The sequence below is a fragment of the Lepisosteus platostomus genome, chromosome 14, assembly GCF_059453375.1.
Source record: "Lepisosteus platostomus isolate fLepPlt1 chromosome 14, fLepPlt1.hap1, whole genome shotgun sequence".
Taxonomy (NCBI): Eukaryota; Metazoa; Chordata; class Actinopteri; order Semionotiformes; family Lepisosteidae; genus Lepisosteus; species Lepisosteus platostomus.
The window spans coordinates 37,679,313-37,696,442 of record NC_142624.1 but is presented as its reverse complement, the minus strand read 5'-3'; the positions used below and the strand labels follow the sequence as shown (position 1 = coordinate 37,696,442).

The 17,130-nt window shown below is 40.5% G+C and overlaps 2 protein-coding genes across 6 annotated transcripts; one reads left to right on the top strand and one right to left on the bottom strand.

Annotated features, from left to right (window-relative positions):
- Positions 1–945: 945 nt before the first annotated feature.
- iqcb1 (IQ motif containing B1) lies at positions 946–10,754 on the bottom strand. 5 transcript variants are annotated; one of them, XR_015926354.1, is made up of 16 exons: positions 10,071–10,754; positions 9,516–9,545; positions 9,243–9,382; positions 8,932–9,094; positions 8,164–8,293; positions 7,363–7,456; positions 7,016–7,115; positions 6,365–6,537; positions 6,061–6,170; positions 5,502–5,611; positions 4,185–4,327; positions 3,574–3,722; positions 3,182–3,313; positions 2,630–2,786; positions 1,784–2,164; positions 946–1,379 (listed from the first exon to the last, which is right to left on the bottom strand). XR_015926354.1 is itself a non-coding variant. In XM_088606125.1 (15 exons), the coding sequence occupies exons 3-15, from the start codon at positions 9,355–9,357 to the stop codon at positions 1,944–1,946; spliced, it is 1,797 nt and encodes a 598-aa protein (XP_088462251.1). In that variant the 5' UTR covers positions 9,358–9,382; positions 9,516–9,545; positions 10,071–10,754; the 3' UTR covers positions 1,675–1,943. The 5 variants fall into 5 exon arrangements, 4 of the variants coding, with proteins under 4 accessions (XP_088462251.1, XP_088462254.1, XP_088462252.1 ...); XM_088606125.1 differs by lacking the exon at positions 946–1,379 and having other exon boundaries at positions 1,675–2,164; XM_088606128.1 differs by lacking the exon at positions 946–1,379 and having other exon boundaries at positions 1,675–2,164; positions 10,142–10,754.
- A 54-nt stretch (positions 10,755–10,808) lies between these two features.
- On the top strand, positions 10,809–16,408 carry eaf2 (ELL associated factor 2). The gene is made up of 6 exons (XM_088606130.1): positions 10,809–11,011; positions 11,527–11,621; positions 12,863–12,999; positions 13,857–14,014; positions 14,470–14,697; positions 15,090–16,408. Exons 1-6 carry the CDS (start codon positions 10,909–10,911, stop codon positions 15,137–15,139), a joined length of 771 nt encoding a protein of 256 aa, XP_088462256.1. The 5' UTR covers positions 10,809–10,908; the 3' UTR covers positions 15,140–16,408.
- The last annotated feature ends 722 nt before the right edge of the window (positions 16,409–17,130 follow it).

Sequence of the window (17,130 nt, the reverse complement as noted above, 5' to 3'; positions counted from 1 at the left end):
TTTGGGATTAAATACCCATCAGAGCAGTGCTGCAATTAGATAAGCAAGAATTAAACATTTACTGCACTTCAGAGGGTTGTGAATTTTAAAATATTGCTAAAGGTGAATGTGCATATTGAAGGATGAAGCAGTACATTCGCCACGCACAATATAACCAAGTTTTAGATTCTGTTACACAACCTGAAACAGAAGCCGAGAGTCCATGGGTATCCTGTACAACCTGACCTGCAGTTAGACTATTAGCTTACTGAGCAGACGACTCTTTCCTTTGTTGTTCAGTGACATTATACTGTACTTGAAAAAGTTGCTAAGAGATAAAAACATACTTAATGTCAACTGAACAAAGCCAGCTTCACTGTATCAGTATCAAGATATTTCACATTCTTTCTTTAGGCTCCTGTAAATGAAGATACAGGCCTATAAATTTACATTCAGATATGATTTGAGTCCAGGACACATTTTAGGGACAGTGAAAGCAACTAGTCATTCCATACAGAAGCATTTCCCCAGTTTCCTTGAAGTTTTGGGCCCTTTTCATACTGGATAATTTAAAAGGACCCTTTTTCCCCATGTTTAATGCATGCTTCAACTGCTACTTTCCTTCTACACCAGGGAAAGTGAATTTGTGTCTAATAATTCAGACTGCTGGTCCGGTTGCTGTATGCCAAAAGTACAGTACTCTTTAGGAAACATCTTGTGTGTTCTGAAATGTTATGTCTTTTTTAAATGCATTCTTTGTTATTAACTCAACGTTTATATAACAGGTGAATCAGAGATCATGTATTGATTTTGACACTGGCGTTTTTCAGGTATTAAAGCACACTTCATTCATGTGTGCACTGTAAGCCCAAGACGAGCCTAATGTGTAAAGTTCTAAAAATATACATACTGAAAACAAAATCTAACTTCTTAAAGATACAAACATGCATCACACTCGAATCAAAGATCTCCTCAGTACAGTATGTTTATTTAGTCTTACATCTTAAAAATAATGGACAATAACACAGAACAATAATTGATTAAATTATGAAATAATATTGTTGTGCACCAGGAGTCTTAAAATTAATTAGTTCTTGTCTTGTCTTGTCTTAGGAAGGGACTTCTCCCACCCCAGGCACCAGTATAGCTGAAACATCTAAATAACAAGGGATATTGAGCAGTGTGCACAGCTCAGTAGTACAGTGTGAGATCAGTACAATATAATGGGTTATAATCGGTTAGATGACCGAACCAGAAGATGACCAGCAGCTCAGAGAATCATGGAGTATTCTTTACAAAAGATAGCACATGGCAGAAAAGTAGTGTGGGAAGCACATAGCAGGAGGGGAGAAGTGACAGGGGACGATAGCACGAGTCACAGCTGACAATCCATCTTTACCCTGATGAACCGAAACAAAAGAAAGGTCATAAACAAGAGGTGGCCCTTCAGTCCATCGTGCTCAAATCGACCAACAGTCTGAGAGAAAGCAGGTATTGGGCACTGAAAGGACCCAGACTGAACTCAGGGAAATGAGTTGTATTTTTACAACTGCTGAACTATTTAAGTTTCCTTAGAGTAGAGGGGCACCAACATGACAACTTAACAACTACTTTTAAAACAAAGGGATATTTTTAAATACAAAATCATGAAGAGAATGCACCAAGGACGACCAGCTGTACAAAGTACTCCAAACCTTGACACAATAAACCAATTTATTATTTTACATCAACAAATCTCTAAATGAGCCTTGCAGTTTATTCAGCAAAGTGTCTAAAGTACAATAAAAATGAGATGGCAACCCACCTGTGCCTTCAAGTTATAGTTCCAATGCTTTGCTATTGCATTTCCTGAACTTTTTTTCAGATTTGGTTAGATTGCCACAAGCACTATATAAATGAATTGAATTGATTCTGGAATCGATCTTTAAATAAGAAATAGGAAAATAAACCATTTGAGGTGATAATCAGCTTCCTCCCAAATAAAGTGTCTCAAATTCAGTATTAATATCCTCTTTAGGAATTTTTTCAGGATCCAAGAATTCATCTCCTAGTTTCTTCCACCACGGCCAGCGATTGAACTGAAGCATGGTGTGGTGGCACTCTTTGGCCCGGGCAGCTACAGGGCCTGATCTGCTTGTGAATGCATCAATGTCTGCTTCTGTAACTTCTTGCAAACGTGGAGAATCTATGTATACAAAAAGACACATAAACACTGTTATTTCTTCACTCAGGAGGATGGCTGCTATGAACACAATACTACCATGCTGATTACATTCTTCAGTACTTAAATATGTTTAAAAAAGACTGGATGGGCTCAAAATGCAATTGAGCTATACAGTACATAGTCTGTAAATATTAGCTCATGTGTTTTGTTTGCTACCTTGTTTTTGCTGAATACTTATTTAACTTTTTCCTTTTTCACAACCATGCAACCAGTTCTCAGAAGAACAAAAAAAGTCACATTAACTTCACAATATTCCCTGATGTCTGGAAGTATTATTTTGGTTCTGTAAATTGCTTTTACTCTGGACTAATATTTAACTATTGCTACACACACCAACGTTTAAATCAAATCACATGCCGTTCAAATTCCAAAACGTAATGGTATAAAATCTGTGTTAACAATGCCTGTGAAAGGAAGTTCACTTACTCATCAGAAGTTCAACATCAGTGTTAATCTGTGCCAGGAGAGCCTCCCTGCGCTGGTTGGCTTTTCTGTGTGGGTGTCTCTTCATTACATGCTGTCTTAGCATTTCCTGGGTCTTTTGATGGAGTTCCTTACAGCTCTCCATTGACACTGAAGAACACTAGAAACAGCAGCACACACAGTTCTGTAAACCGGTAGGCCTACTTCACTTCACTCAGTGTTTTGAGTTTATTGAAACTGCATTTCAAGGCTTTTTGAACTAGCCAGTGGCAGACACCAGTCTTTAGTTTTACTGAATGTGTGGAAAGGTGGCAGTGGTAAAAACGTGTTTGAAGAACTCTGCCAAAAATATAGAAGATACCAAGCTGCTCGCTCAAAAATTCCTCTTTCAAATGTTTAAGAATCATAATGCATTCCCACCAGTTGAATGTATAATGTATTTTTCTACCAAGATTGAGAAAAAAAATAATACACCTATAGTGAACACAGGAATGCATCAGTTACATTCCACACCAATAACAGGATGAAGGTAAAATACCATGTTATTCAACTCACTGGGTGAAGAGCAATATAGTCTTCCACCTCTTTCTTTAATTCTGTCCTCCTTTCATCTGTCAAGCCCTTGGGACCTCTCCAAGGAGACAAGATGTGTCTTTCATTCCTTCGTCTTTGCAAGAAACGCAGAGCCTACAAATGTTAAGCAAGAAACAGAACTTCTAATGCATTGAAAGTAGTCTACAAAATATTAATGAGTAAACAATTTTCGAAGACCAAAGTGAGTACAATTAATTCCTGGTGAAATCAACTCCCGTTCATATCAGTTTTCAAATGTCTTTTAGATTGTTCTTTTTTTTAATCACAAAAAAATGTTTCTGGAATAGCTTGCCCATAAATTAAACTTCTAAAGCATGATAGCTGAAAACATATTAGCAAGTATAATGACTTACTGCTCTTTGCAAAGTTACTGCTGCCTTAAACTCTTTCAGGGCCCGCTTCTGGTCATGAAATTTCCTTCTCTCACTGTGTCCTCGCCACAGTTTCTGAATCAGGATGGCAGCCTTCTGTTCTTGTTCCCTTAAATACACATCTACAAGACCTGCAGGAAATTATCAGAGCAGTCAGTACTTCACTGATGGTTTGCACAACCTGTAACCAAACACTGGTTAAAGGATGTGAAAAATGTGTTTTTTCTTCTTTAATATGCGTGTTATGTGAATTTATTTTCATAACCCATTTTAATAACATTTTATAATAAGCTTTTTTTTTTATTGTAACATTAGGAGTCTCACGGTGTTGTTTATTTTCTTCCATGCTGCCTTGACCATTTCAGTGCTGATTAACTTAAAGAACTGCAATGATATTCACACGTTTGCTTATACAAATATATTTTTGTCAAAACAAAATGTCAGGTTTGGAGCACATCTTATCCTACATTTATTCTCACATTCAGAGATTATTCTTTTTTCGCCCTATACACATGATATCTTACAAAAGATACTCAAATATGATCAAATATTAATTGCAAAACATAGAAACTGTATGACAATCAGTTTCTCACTTGCAGGTACTATTTCTAGCAGGTCAAGTTGCCGCTGTCGGAATTCACGAAGAGCTCTTTGTCTCTGGAGCTGCACATGGTTCCTGAGCTCTTCCTCCTCCTTGAGCCTCTGAGAAAGCAGACGCTCCTTCGCCTTTCTTTCCCTGAAACATGTTTTTATACCGTCTGAGTAACACATACTAAAACAGAATATAAAACAGAAATGTATACACTGTTGTGCAGATGTCTTAAGACAGCGTATACACACTCAGAAGTTAAAACATATGCATGTCATGATCAACAATTTACTCAAAGTCTCTCTTTTCTATTATTATAAGAAATTTGACTGTTATTAATTTACCAGCTGAGTGTGGCTGAGAAGAAATCTAGTTCGCAATTTAGCAGTCTTTAATTCAAATTTATCTAAATCAACAAAAAATGAATAACAGCATCTTATGGTAAATTCTGAGTAGCTAACATGAAGTGGCGATCTGTGCTGCAAAATACAGATCTATCAGGACTGAGTCCCTTCTTAAAACAAAATGGCTAAAATGTTAGTAGCTCATCAGAACTGTGCTTCTGCTTAAAGGAAGGAACAACTTCAAAAAAGAGAAGATCGGAACAATGGCAAATAACTTAGACTTTTGCACAGCAGTATGTGTGTACACAGTATAAATATGGGGAAAAACTCCATTACATACCAAATGAAAAAGCAGTGTAATTTAATAATGACTAAATAAAGAGCACTCAAAAATTAAGACAAAACCAACTTTCAAACACTAATGTCCCCTTTGTGCCATTTAAATGTAATGCTCTAGTCCAGGGATCTCCAACTCTGGCCCAGCCCCAAACCAAGGCTTTGTAGGTTACCATTAAATCAATTTTGATATATATGGAACAAATCCATTGTGATCACTTAAAATAAAGTAGTTTGTTAAGTAATTTAGTTATAATTTAGGACTGAAAACGAATTACTCTTCTGCCCACAGAAACCAGAATTCTCTTAATTTAACAGACTAATTGATAAATTCATCAATACCTTATAGGTATCTTTAAAAACATGTGACCAACTTAACTGGGGCTCTCCAGGACCACAGTTACAAACCCTTGCTTTAACCAATTTCTGAACTTGCAATTCACTTTACTGCACAGAATGTCAATAGATATTATTGTTATAATCTCTTCTAAAAAGAAAATCACGAAAAACAAAAATAGAAAAAGGCATAAAATCTCTCTCTGTAGCTTATAAAAATACACATATATTTCTTGAGCTGGGTCACCTTCGCCAATAGATTCACATTTTATACAGTTTGGTCGATTTCTTCAATTGCATTTTACCTGAAGCTTTTCTGAATTCTAGTAATTGCTTTGGGAAGTTTCTTGAGTCTTTTTCTGGTCTGATAGGCTCTCCATGCTGCTTGGATTAAGCATGCTGCTCTGTGTAATCTCTAATAAAGAAGACAGTATGAATCACATTGTTATTTGTTCCCAATGAACAATTCTAACTTCAGAGCAATACCAATTCACAGTCACATATTGAATAACAAAACCAAACCAAGTCCATGCTAGAAAACACTGCATAAATCATGGATTATTAGTACCAACTTTCAGATCTAATTTAAAAATCCCAATTATGAAGCAATAGATTAGCATACACTTGATCATGTGTTTCAATATGATTTTACAGACAGGGCCAGGGAGGCACAGTTATAATGGGTGATGACAAGAGTATTTTGATTTTAGGCTAAGCAGTCCTAAAATGAGGAGAACTTTGGGGAGCTGGTCTCTGGTACAACAAGGACTGAGAAACACTGCATCGGGATAAAGGTAGTTAACCCATAACGCTGATATTTACTTAATCCAAAATGATTTACAAGGATTTGGGAAGTAAGCATACCTGCATTTCACCTTGCTGGTAGGATCCAGCATAAAGCAGGTCCAGAAGCTGATGGAGTTCTCTTCCAAAACCTTTTCCAGTCCATTTCTTGCTCAATTGAATTTGTAAGGCTGATTGGATCAAGACATTTATTGCAAATTATAATTCAATGGGCAAAAAGTAACATTTACTTAATGTCACAACTTTATTGAACTTCATTTTAAGAATATATTAATCCTAGCAACACAATTAAAGCCATTAATGTGTTTACACTTTATGGTCATTTAAAAGTTCTGTATTTAATAACTTTTTCCAGTGGACTTACCTTTGTAATGAGTGCAGATAATTTTTACAATGGGCGGGTGTCTTCTTGTCATTAGCAGTAATGCTTTTGTTGCCAAACTGCCAATCACAGGGTTGGTCTCTTCCAAGAGATTGTAAACAAGCTCATCCAAAATTTTACGAATAGCCTTCTCATCAGTCTTTGTTAAAACAGCACTAACAGAAAACAATAACAAAAATATGTCAAATCTGAACTGCAAGCTACAATTTGTGTCTTTCGTCTCATTTTGATCCAATGAGTGTCTACATGAAACTAAAGCAAGGATCAACACTATATTTATAAGACAAGCGCAGGGTAGATTTAAAGATGTTTTTTTCTAGCCTTTGGGGTAAATTATACTAGGCTAGACTGAGTCTGCTGGGTTCGCAGTGAGAATGAGTGAGAAAGGAAAAGTGAAATTTCAGTAATAGGTAAAAAATAAATCTACAAATTATAGGTCCTGGATTGTCACACTAACTCTTTCTTCAAGGGCTTTAAAAGAATTGTTACTATATCACGTTAAACAAATAAACTTGTTTTGAGATACTGCATTGATTATATCATTCAAGAAATATATTTTGTTTTCTTTAATCTACCCTGACTACAAAATATAAATACAGAAAAACACGCAGACGTTTTTCACTGTATCCCCACCTGTTTACTCTGACAAGATTTTCCAGAACTGACATCATGGTAGCTCTGGTTTTAACATCATCAGTAAGTAGTAACTGATGAAAATCTTCAGATTGGAGAGCTGGTTAAATATTAAAGTAGAAACGTCTTAATTAATCTTCAAGGAAAAATACAATTGTTACACTTTTGATAAAAATCACTACTTTACATACAGAAATCATAATGGAGTTTGCAAATCTTTTATGGATAAAAAATCTCTCTTGCAAGTCAGACAAACAAAAATCACAGTATAACGTAAATTTTGAATTTTTGCAATTATGCAAATCCTCAGATAACTGTGTAAGTAAAAACATTTGCCTCCCACTTACTTTGCTTAGCTACATCAATGTGCCCACTGCATAGCCAACAAACAGAGTTTGTCACTATGTGAAAATTATTATACAATTCTGCTTTTTCTTCATCCTGTTGGAAACAAGAATAAAGTGTTAAGAAAATCGTATGTGTAATTCACAAACATAGCTCAAGCTTGTTTTTTAGTCCTTATGAACTAGAAAAACACAATATAACAAAAGAAGAACTTAAAATTAAATGTCCTAAGAACAAATGTATTTAAAGAGTTTCTGAGTCCGTTGGAAGCTCAATTTTAATTATTAAGAACATGATTAACTGAATCCTGGAGAGGGCACAACCCTAAATCCTACAGACAGAAACAACTTTTTACACTCTTGATTCCTCCTCCCCCAGAAATTCTTCAGGATATTATCTTAATTGTTTTTGTTCATCTATTATACTAGCAAGGATATTAGTTGGACATTAATATTAAATATATTATTGCACTGTAGTCATTTAGAAATATATCTCAAACACTGGCCAAGGCTAAATGGCAAATGTAAAATAATTATTCAGAGCAGCAGAGCACCCACCAGTCAGGCATACTCTGAACTATGACAAAGCTACCTTTTCATATATCCTGTTGTTCTGCACCCGAGACCCTTTGAAATGTATGCTGCCTATTAAAACTAAAAACATCCACTTTCAATAGGAATCCCTCTAATAATAACAAGACAGACTAATTCAGTTTTCATTTGAATAATTTGCATTCGTTAATTATTTATTTTGAAAACACCATCTCCGTATTCAAACCAAGTAAATGTGATAAAAAGGGATACCTTGACAGCTCTTTCATATCGTTTCTGTATGCGCCTTGCCAAATTCAACAGATTGTCAGCTGCCTTTGGGAGAACTTCATTATGAAATTTCTCCTTTTCTTCCTCAGGATCTATGTCCACACAAGATTTACTGAAAGCAAAGGCACCACAATAAGAATAGAAGGAAGGTCACAAACAAGAGAAGCCCATTTGGAAAATCAAGTCCATTTGGGAATGAGTAGCTAATTGGTCCCAGGTTCTTATCCAGCTATTTCCTGATAGAGACCGGGGTATCGGCTTCACCAAAAAAAGGCCTCCTTCCTGCTTTTTAAAAGTTTTTTCTTTTTAAATGACAATGAATTAGCCCACTCTGAACTGATCATAAAAACTGTGAGAGTCAAATATTCCTCTGCAAAAGAAATGGCTGCTCTGATCAGCACTTATTGTACTTCAAGAACTCAGGTATTATGGTATTCACAAAGGAGCAGGCACATGTACAGAGTACCTCTAATCTGAGCAGATGCAAAAATATTTTGAAATCTGCCTGGTTTCTGATATACACAAATATTGATGAGTATGAATGAAAGACATCTCTGTCTTTCGTATACATTTGTTTTTATTAAGAAACCCACAGTGAAGTGCAACAATAGATTTTCTCATCTTATCTCACTAGCTGGCTGACTCTAGACCAAAGAGATGCACAGTAAATTCAACCATGTACATGCAACATACGCTAAACACATGAACTACACAACTCTTTATTTGTAAAGGGAAAGAACAGTTGTTTACCTTAGAATATCGGCTAACTGTGCAGCAGCTGACCAGCCACCCTGAATTTTGGAGAAATCTTTCTTCAGAACTACATTACAATATTCTGTGAGGCCACAGGAGTAGATGTCTTCTTTCAGTTTCTTCAGTTCATTCCTTCCAAGAGATTCTTGCCCCAGAATTTCTAAAAACAAAACAGGAAAGAAAAATAATTTATGAAACCATAATAGAAAAGGATGATAATGCATTAAAATTGCATTTAAAGGCATAGAACAGCACACTGATGCGGGCATGTACTGTATAAAACAAAACAAGACAGCTTTACATTTTACCTTTTAAATTCAACAGAAGGACAGGCACATTTTGATCTGGACTGTCTGCAATCTCAGCAGCTAAAGACAGTATTTTAGAGTCAATGTCATCTTGCTTGCTCTCCGATGGGCTCATAATGATGCCCTCCCTTTAGATGACCTAGAAAATAAACAAACATATGATTCAGTCATTCAATGTTTATAAATCACAATGCGCCATTCCGTCATCACATAAAGTGAGCGCTGAATGTCTATGCAGAGCCTAATTCTTAAAAGAAAAAAATGTTACTTAACATTTCTTTTAGTGTGATGATATTGCCTCGACTTTACATGTTGAAATAAGAACACGGATAATATGAACAATTTATTGTTTTTAGAGGAATAAACGAGCAGAAGCAGTAGGGATTTTACAAGGCGCCTGGGCGTTCAGAGGTTATAAATATTCCCGTAGAAACACTACAATCTTACAACAATAACAAACTATTGTACTAACTATTGTAACTGTACAAATGTACTACACACGTTCAATTCATTTATTAGGATCATTTTTATCAGCAAACGCTGGACGGTTTGAAGTTTCAGAGTTGGCGAAGGAACGGAGGATGATCATTAGCGGTTGTTGTATCATAATTGTAATATAGTTGAGACATTTCTAGAACATAGTTTATGGAAATTAGGACATTTGTTTATATCTGGAATACCGATAGTAAACACTGTTATGCAATATTGCAACAGTAAAGCTGTCCTGAGAGAGCGAGTTTATTATGTAATATGTAGAAACAGTATCTCTGAAAACAAGCCTTTGAAATCTGGTCTTCAAAACACATTAAATTACGACACTGAATATACCTTTTTAATGTTGAAATTTAATCATCCGCAGAACAGGTAAGAAACACGCTTTTTTGTCAGAGTGAACGCACCTTTTCAAACCCCTGTCCGCAAACAAGCGTTTCTCGTTTCTAAAGCAACTGTGCGTCATCAGACTGCGACGCGACTCCGCCTCTTTTAGGCGCAAAGGATGTAGGGAAGGCAGTGGGGGTTGAAGTGTATACACGTGTTTTGCCACGCAGTGATGAAAATACACCCATTTATGAGTTTTAGCTTCGGATAATTAGAATAACGGAAGGCTTTAAGTAAGATGAAAAATTACTCCGTCAGTACAGACTCCTTTGTGGGTTAATACCTCACTAAGGCTAGCTGGGAACGCTTATCAGTGTCATTGACCAATATATGTATTTTGTCGCAGTATCTTTATACCGCAACAAACAGGTGTGAAATCTGAACCGGGGTTTTCAAGCCTAAAATTAACTTCACATCGAAACCGATCTCTCTACCAACATGTCGAAAAAAGCCTCTCATACACGCACACACACACCTTTCGAAGCGGAAATAAGGGGGGAAAAAAGTCACGTTTTCACTTCGCCGTGAAGGCACAACCCACGTCACGTGACGAGGGAGGGCGCCTACTTCCGGTTAAACATTGCGCTGCTTTGATTGATCGGTCGGCTGGCGAACCGCAGCGCAGGGACGAACTGAATGCTCGAGAGCTGGAGATAATTGACCAATGACAGACAAGAAAAGGCGGGCTTCGGGGCCGAAGGGTCTTGAGGTGGTTTTTTCCTGCCATAGAAGGTATCGGATGGATGTGAAGCGAGTTTGGAACATATGGTAGAAAAGTTTCGTTAGAATGAATGGAGCAGCTTACTCTGCCTTTGATAACAAAGAGCATGTTCTGAAATTAGGCGAAACATTTGAAAAACAACCCAAATGCGCATTCCATACTGTGCGATGTAAGTGGTAACTATTTAATTTCGATATTAATGTTCGGACAATAATGACAAGAGGACTCTTTAAAACGGCAATAAACGAGTTTCCCCGTTTTGGTGACGTGGTTAGCCCATGCGTTTATGGTGTTCTCGTGGTTTTTATGTATCACGAACACTGGTACAAGTTTTGTTTAAACAGCTGGAAGTAGCAAATTAGGGCTTGACTGTAAACAATCCAAAATATGATTCCTATCCGTCTATTACCGGATTGTGTCATTTTTGTAAAGGTTGGGAGGAACGTTAGCTTTTTCTTTTTTGCTTCAAGATTTCCAGTAACACATTGTAGCTCCCGGCATTTGGCCATTGTTGAAACGGATCTGCTTGGCAAACGTTTAGTCCGTCTTTTCTCCTTTCAATCCTCGTCGTGTGCGCGGTGGCGCCCTCTGCTGGCGCAGCGCTGCGTGCCTTGTTGCTCGGTGGCGAGATAAATCCGCCGGTTCGGGTTGAAGGTGCGATTAAACCGTGTTCACTGTCCCCAGATGACTTTAAACCCGCTTCCATCGACACGACCTGCCAAGGCGAGCTCGAGGTGGGCAAGGGCGAGCAGGTGACGATAACTCTGCCAAACATTGAGGTAAGAGCACGGCAAAATACTGTCCGACACCTTTTTGTTGTTGCAAAACTGATATTTCAGAAAGGCTCCTTTAAACTTTAGAAATCCCCCTTTGTCGTGAAATAACCCCCTCCTATTTCCAACAGTGTTGCACATTTCTGTAAGGTGGCGTCACCCTCCCTGGGCCGGGGGTCGAAACCTCAAGTCACCCTATTCGTAGGATTAATGTGTGAACGATTACTTTCGGTTCCTAAACATTGTTTCAGCAGTAAGTTAAGGTTAGTAGCCTTTCAGTCGGATAGAGCTGTTAGCTCCATTACAGATCCAGCCTTTGAGAAAGCGTGCTGGATACTGCATCGTTTTGCAGTGCACATGCCCTAACGCGCCGCAGCGCACCCCGATTGCTATTTTTACATCTATTGTGGACTGCACTACTTTATAAAACCGCCAGGTGGAGCACTGAAAGTTTAACGTGGCGAGTGGAGCCTTTGTGCTGTCGCCAGAAAACGCCTGGTCTGGAGTCCCGGTCAATGCTGAGGGACAGTCTATTTCCAGTTATAGAATTAAGTTGTATACCGTTTAGACGTTTATAAATTTTAAGCTGTGTTTTAAATCATGTAAAGTATTTAATTAGTATTGTTTTTATTTACAAAAAAAGACTCAGTTTGATATATATAAAAATATGATTATTATTATTATTTTATTATTATTATTCCGTGGCTTGTTGTGAACACGTATGGTATGGTTAATATATTTATATTCTTAAATTAATATCCTTTATGATGTTCAGAGACATTATGCTCTGTTATTTTATTTTCAGCTACCAAAATTTCCCTTTAGTTGTAAAATTCTATATTAACATTCTGTATTAAGCGGATTTAAACGTGCACAGTAGAGAGATTAAATGAAGCCATCATTTCACTAACATCCGATGCGCCAATAGTGCCGCCTGTCGGTCGCCTTCGGCCAGCGAGTCACGTACCGCGGTAACCTGCAGCCCCAGTCCCTCGTTATGGGGTTTCACCGCCCGTTCTGCATGGCGACATCTGTGTGTTAGCTTCAATTAAGTCAAGGTCTCGACAGGAGGGAACGCCAGCAGCTCTTGTGCATTGAACGGCATTAAATAGGAGAAACAAAGCAGCTCTGCTCACGCCTTTCTGTAATTCACTGCCTCTGTGGAAGTCTTTTTCTTTTCTGTTCGCAATGCCACCCTCCTGCAGATTCCTTATCCCCTCTTTATTCCTCATTCCTTTTCTTCTTAGGGGTCAACGGCCCCTGTGACAGTATTCAAAGGTTCGAAGAGGCCCTATATGAAAGAATGCATCCTCATTATGAACCACGACACTGGAGAATATCGCCTGGAGAAGCTGAGCAGCAACATAGCCGTCAAAAAAACTAGGTGAGGGCCGGGGGGACTGTGTGCAATGGGACTGGTGCCCAAACATCTGAGTCCTGTGGGGTTGTAGTGATCCTGATTGTGGCTGTTAAAACCTTTTCCTGCACCTGCTGGGTCAGTCCTGCATACCTGCTGATGGGCAAAGAACCACCAAAAACAAAGCACCTACAGCGGAGATCTTGCACTTCTGCCCACATCAAGTTGCAGTATCGGCGAGATGCGTTTAGAGTTTGTGAAGCAAGGTTTTACACATTCAAAGTGTAAGCATCCAGTCAGCCTGCGTCAGTGTTCTGTAACAGAAGAATAAAAACGCATACAAATAAGCTGTTATTGTAATGGAGACAGAGTAGTAATCGCCTACATTGAAGCAGAGAAAGATAAATTAATCCATGCATAAAAAAATACATAAGCCCCCCTGGAGTGCTGCCTGTTGCCTTAAATACAACATATGTGTTTATTTCAATTGTTTTATCTTGAAATTAAAGGGCCCCGCATCTTCTCGGACTCTTCGAGCTTAGCATGTAGGGTTTGAGCAGCTGTAAATTAGCTCCTATGAAGCGTGTTGTTTGGTATTGTGATAATTCAGCGAGGGAACACAAAAAGAAGAAGTGCTTCTTGACCGTTTGCCACGAAGCCACTGGATGAGGTTGTCAGATTGGTTTAGGCCTGATCGGGCCAACATGCCGGCCTGCTCTCGTACGGCTCCTTCCCTGCGTTCTCCTGTAGCCAAGGGGGTGCGTGTTGTAGCAGGAAGGAGCTACTTAACGGCGTGTTCGTTAGCGAGGCCGGCTGGCTGGCTGCCTGCCCTCCTCCCGGGCTCGTGCGAGACCCTCTACCCATGTGCCCCTGCCTGTTCCCAGGGCCGAGGGCAGCAGCAGGATCCAGTCCCGGCTGGAGCAGCAGACCAGCCGGCTCAGGAACGGCAGCAGCAGCAGTGGCAAGACCCCTGCCGCCTCGAAGAGCCCCCCTCCCAAAGACAAGCTGTCGCCTGCCTCTCCCATGGATGACATCGAGAGAGGTAATCCAGGCGTGCCCAGGGCACAGGGGCTTCTGGGGGCAAGGCTGAGCGAGGGGTGTGCTGCGACGGCAAAGCATCCCGTCCTGTGGAGCCGCCTTCACTTCCGATACAGCTGTACACCGAGTGTCTATGCTTTTAGGTCATTTAAAGAAAACAAGACATGCAATTTCTTGATCGCTTTCCTTTTTCGTTGTCTGAATGTTGACAGAAGCACAGGTGCTCTTGCAGAGCAGTTTGATCCGTTGAATCGAGTGTTCAAAATGGACGAAGTGTTTGAGCCCCGCGCCTATCGGCCCATGTTTACTCCTAACAAGGTGTAGAATGAGCCATACCTGATGCCTGCTGCGCGTGTTCGTGCCGAAAAGTTGACAGCCGTGTGCGTCCAGCCGGTCTCGCATCTTTGCCTAATTGCTTGGTTACTAACGTGGATCTCCCCCTGATGCCCGCCGGCCCAGAGCTGATGGCTGAGGCGCGGGTCATGGAGCAGATGAGCAGCGGGGACAGCTCCTCGGACTCCAAGAGCTCCTCCTCGAGCAGCGACGACAGCTCCAGCAGCAGCGACTCCGAGGACGAGGGGCGGGGGCCGGCCGCGCCCTTGCCCCCGGTCCCACACGGCGCGCCCGCCCCGCCGGCCCCCAGCAGCCGGCCCGAGGAGAGCAGGGGGCACTTCATGAGCACTCTCAGTGAGTACAAGGATGCCAGCACTGCCTGAAACACCCAGTTTACACAGCTCATATAAAACTAGAAAGCACCTTTTCTAGCTAGTGACTTAACGGCATTTCTCCACCCCATGACATTTTTGTGATGACCAATTAAATACTTTTGAAATAACTTTTAATTGCCCTGAGATTACATTGGTTTTATTGGGAATGCATAAATCCCTGTGCTCTTGGCCTTATCGGATATCCATTTGCGCTGCAGAACCCCGGTTTCCGTTCTCCAAGAAACGAGTGGTTGTGATCCGCAGACTGATGAGATACGAGCACAGAGACCGCGATCTCCTCCTTTGTCGCCTGATGTGGCGAAGTGTGGACAAGTCGGGCTGACGGTGCGCGTGTTTTTTTTTTCGTTTTAGAGAACGACCTGCAACTCAGCGAGTCTGGAAGTGAAAGTGATGAAGACTGAAGTAAGAATGGACAGCTGTGCGTGTTCAGGGATTTTAAACTCTCCACAGATACCGAGAAATCGATTGAAGCACAAGTCCTGGGAGAACTGTGGGAAGAGTTGTTTTTTTTTTTCTTCCACCCTTTCATTTGCCCTCTAAGTAAAGCTGCAGAACTCGGGAAGAGTGGGGCCTTTAATGGCCTGGTGTTAAACAGCATGTTTGGCCGAATGTCACTCACTCACTCACTCTGCCACGTTCTGATGAACGTTTCGATAAGTTTTGATCACAGTCTTTAGATTACTCAGTTTTATTTAAATATCAGTTTATCAAAAGACTTTTCTTGGGGCAGGGTAGTGCATTTGTCCATTTGAGTCTGCACATAATTTATTTTGAATACGATGGTATTCTTTATTTTAAGATAGCATCTTTCATGTAAAAGAGCTTAACAAAAAATAAAAATAAGAGGAATAACACCCTTTGGCTCTGTACAGTTAAATTGCAGGTGATGATGGCAGGCGTTTGACTGACTATCAAAGAATAGGGTGTTGCTTTATTGCCTTCTGTCTGGTTTGTGTTAATGACATCTAGACAGCAGAACATTGCTTGGAAAATGTCACGGCTGTCCTCAATTCCAGACATTGTTTCAGGATTTTATTTTCTACTCTAACATATCCAATACAAACTTAAAAAAAAAAAAGCCAATGCACTACTTCTTGAAGATTGTGGATTTTGTTTTTTAGTAATAAAACGAACTCCACTCTCTGGGACTTGATCCACCTATTATGACTGCTTTCTTTTTGGGCTTCTTGAAACCTGTGATACTTGAATTTCTCTCCTGTTACAACTGCTTGTATCAAGTATTTACTTTTACGTGATTTGAGATCAACAAACCCCCCAGCCTTCGCAGATGATAAAAAAATGAAGACATAAGCGCCAACTGCAGCTGAAGGAACATTGATATCCAAAACAGAAGACAAGCAAAATGAAGGAAGAAATATTCTGTTAATATGTCTGTTCTGTTAAGATTAAAAAAAAAAACCCACCACATCCTTAGCCAAATACCTGCAGAGTTTTTCTGAAGGCTGCACGTACCCTGTTGCTGCTGCAGGTTTTCTTGTGTGATGAGGCTTAGTTCACGGTGCTGGTTGCTAATGCAGAACTGTAGAAAACCTGTAATCAGCCACAGGAATGTGAGAAACGCAGAGTAAGGACAGGAGACCAGCCTGGCCAAACGAACCCCTTCGTCTATGTAAAGTGTTCTGCCAAAGAATAAAGATTTTAAAACCTCATCATTTCGTGCTGTGTGGTGAAATGTTTCGGCGACGTGCGGTTTTGAAGCTGCCGTTCTGCCCGGGCATGGTCCACTGACCATCGGCTGGCACTGACGACGTCCACTCATCGGACAGCGTGGAGGACAGGGGGGCCCAACTGCGTGTTGCGGCGCAAGAACACAAAGGCTCCAACTGAGGACTGATCGGAGGATGTTCTCTACCTGTTTGATGAGGACAGCCGGTGTATCGACTCCAACAACGGCTGGTAAGCTCTTCGATGTCCCCACAGCCCCTTCGCATTGAGAAGTGCCTCGTGCTCTCGGTCTCAAACGCTCTTCCACGTCTGCCCTCTGGTTTCTGCCTCGCTTCTGGTTCTGAGGACGTTTCGGCCCCGTCGGCCACAGTGCAGCAGGCTCCCCTCTGATCCCCGGTCAGTCGGGTCCGCCTCCCTTCAGCCAGTGGACTGGCTTTTCCAGTCCACTCATCCTCCAGAGGGTCCTGCCAGCCCGTCCGCCTGCTCCGGCCCAATCCTGCATTTCCATCCCCGCCTGTCCGGGCGACTGCGGCGGCTCACTCTGCCCGGCTGCCCCCCAACACCTCCCCGATGGGCCCCTTCTGGCGTTTATGATCTCTTTTCACTGCCTGCTTGGAAGACAAAGCCCTGCACTTGTCTATTTTAACTGTCGCCTGACGGGCGTCTTGAAATCTATTTTAAAATCTTTTTGAATTTCGTTTGCTGC

Coding starts and splice junctions, on each gene's coding strand:
- iqcb1 (XM_088606125.1), bottom strand. CDS start 9,357: ATGAGCCCATCGGAGAGCAAGCAAGATGACATTGACTCTAAAATACTG. Junction 7,116..7,362: donor CATTGATGTAGCTAAGCAAA/GTAAGTGGGAGG, acceptor ATATTTAACCAG/CTCTCCAATCTGAAGATTTT. Junction 6,538..7,015: donor AATCTTGTCAGAGTAAACAG/GTGGGGATACAG, acceptor GTTTTCTGTTAG/TGCTGTTTTAACAAAGACTG.
- eaf2 (XM_088606130.1), top strand. CDS start 10,909: ATGAATGGAGCAGCTTACTCTGCCTTTGATAACAAAGAGCATGTTCTG. Junction 13,000..13,856: donor ATAGCCGTCAAAAAAACTAG/GTGAGGGCCGGG, acceptor GCCTGTTCCCAG/GGCCGAGGGCAGCAGCAGGA. Junction 14,015..14,469: donor CATGGATGACATCGAGAGAG/GTAATCCAGGCG, acceptor CCGCCGGCCCAG/AGCTGATGGCTGAGGCGCGG.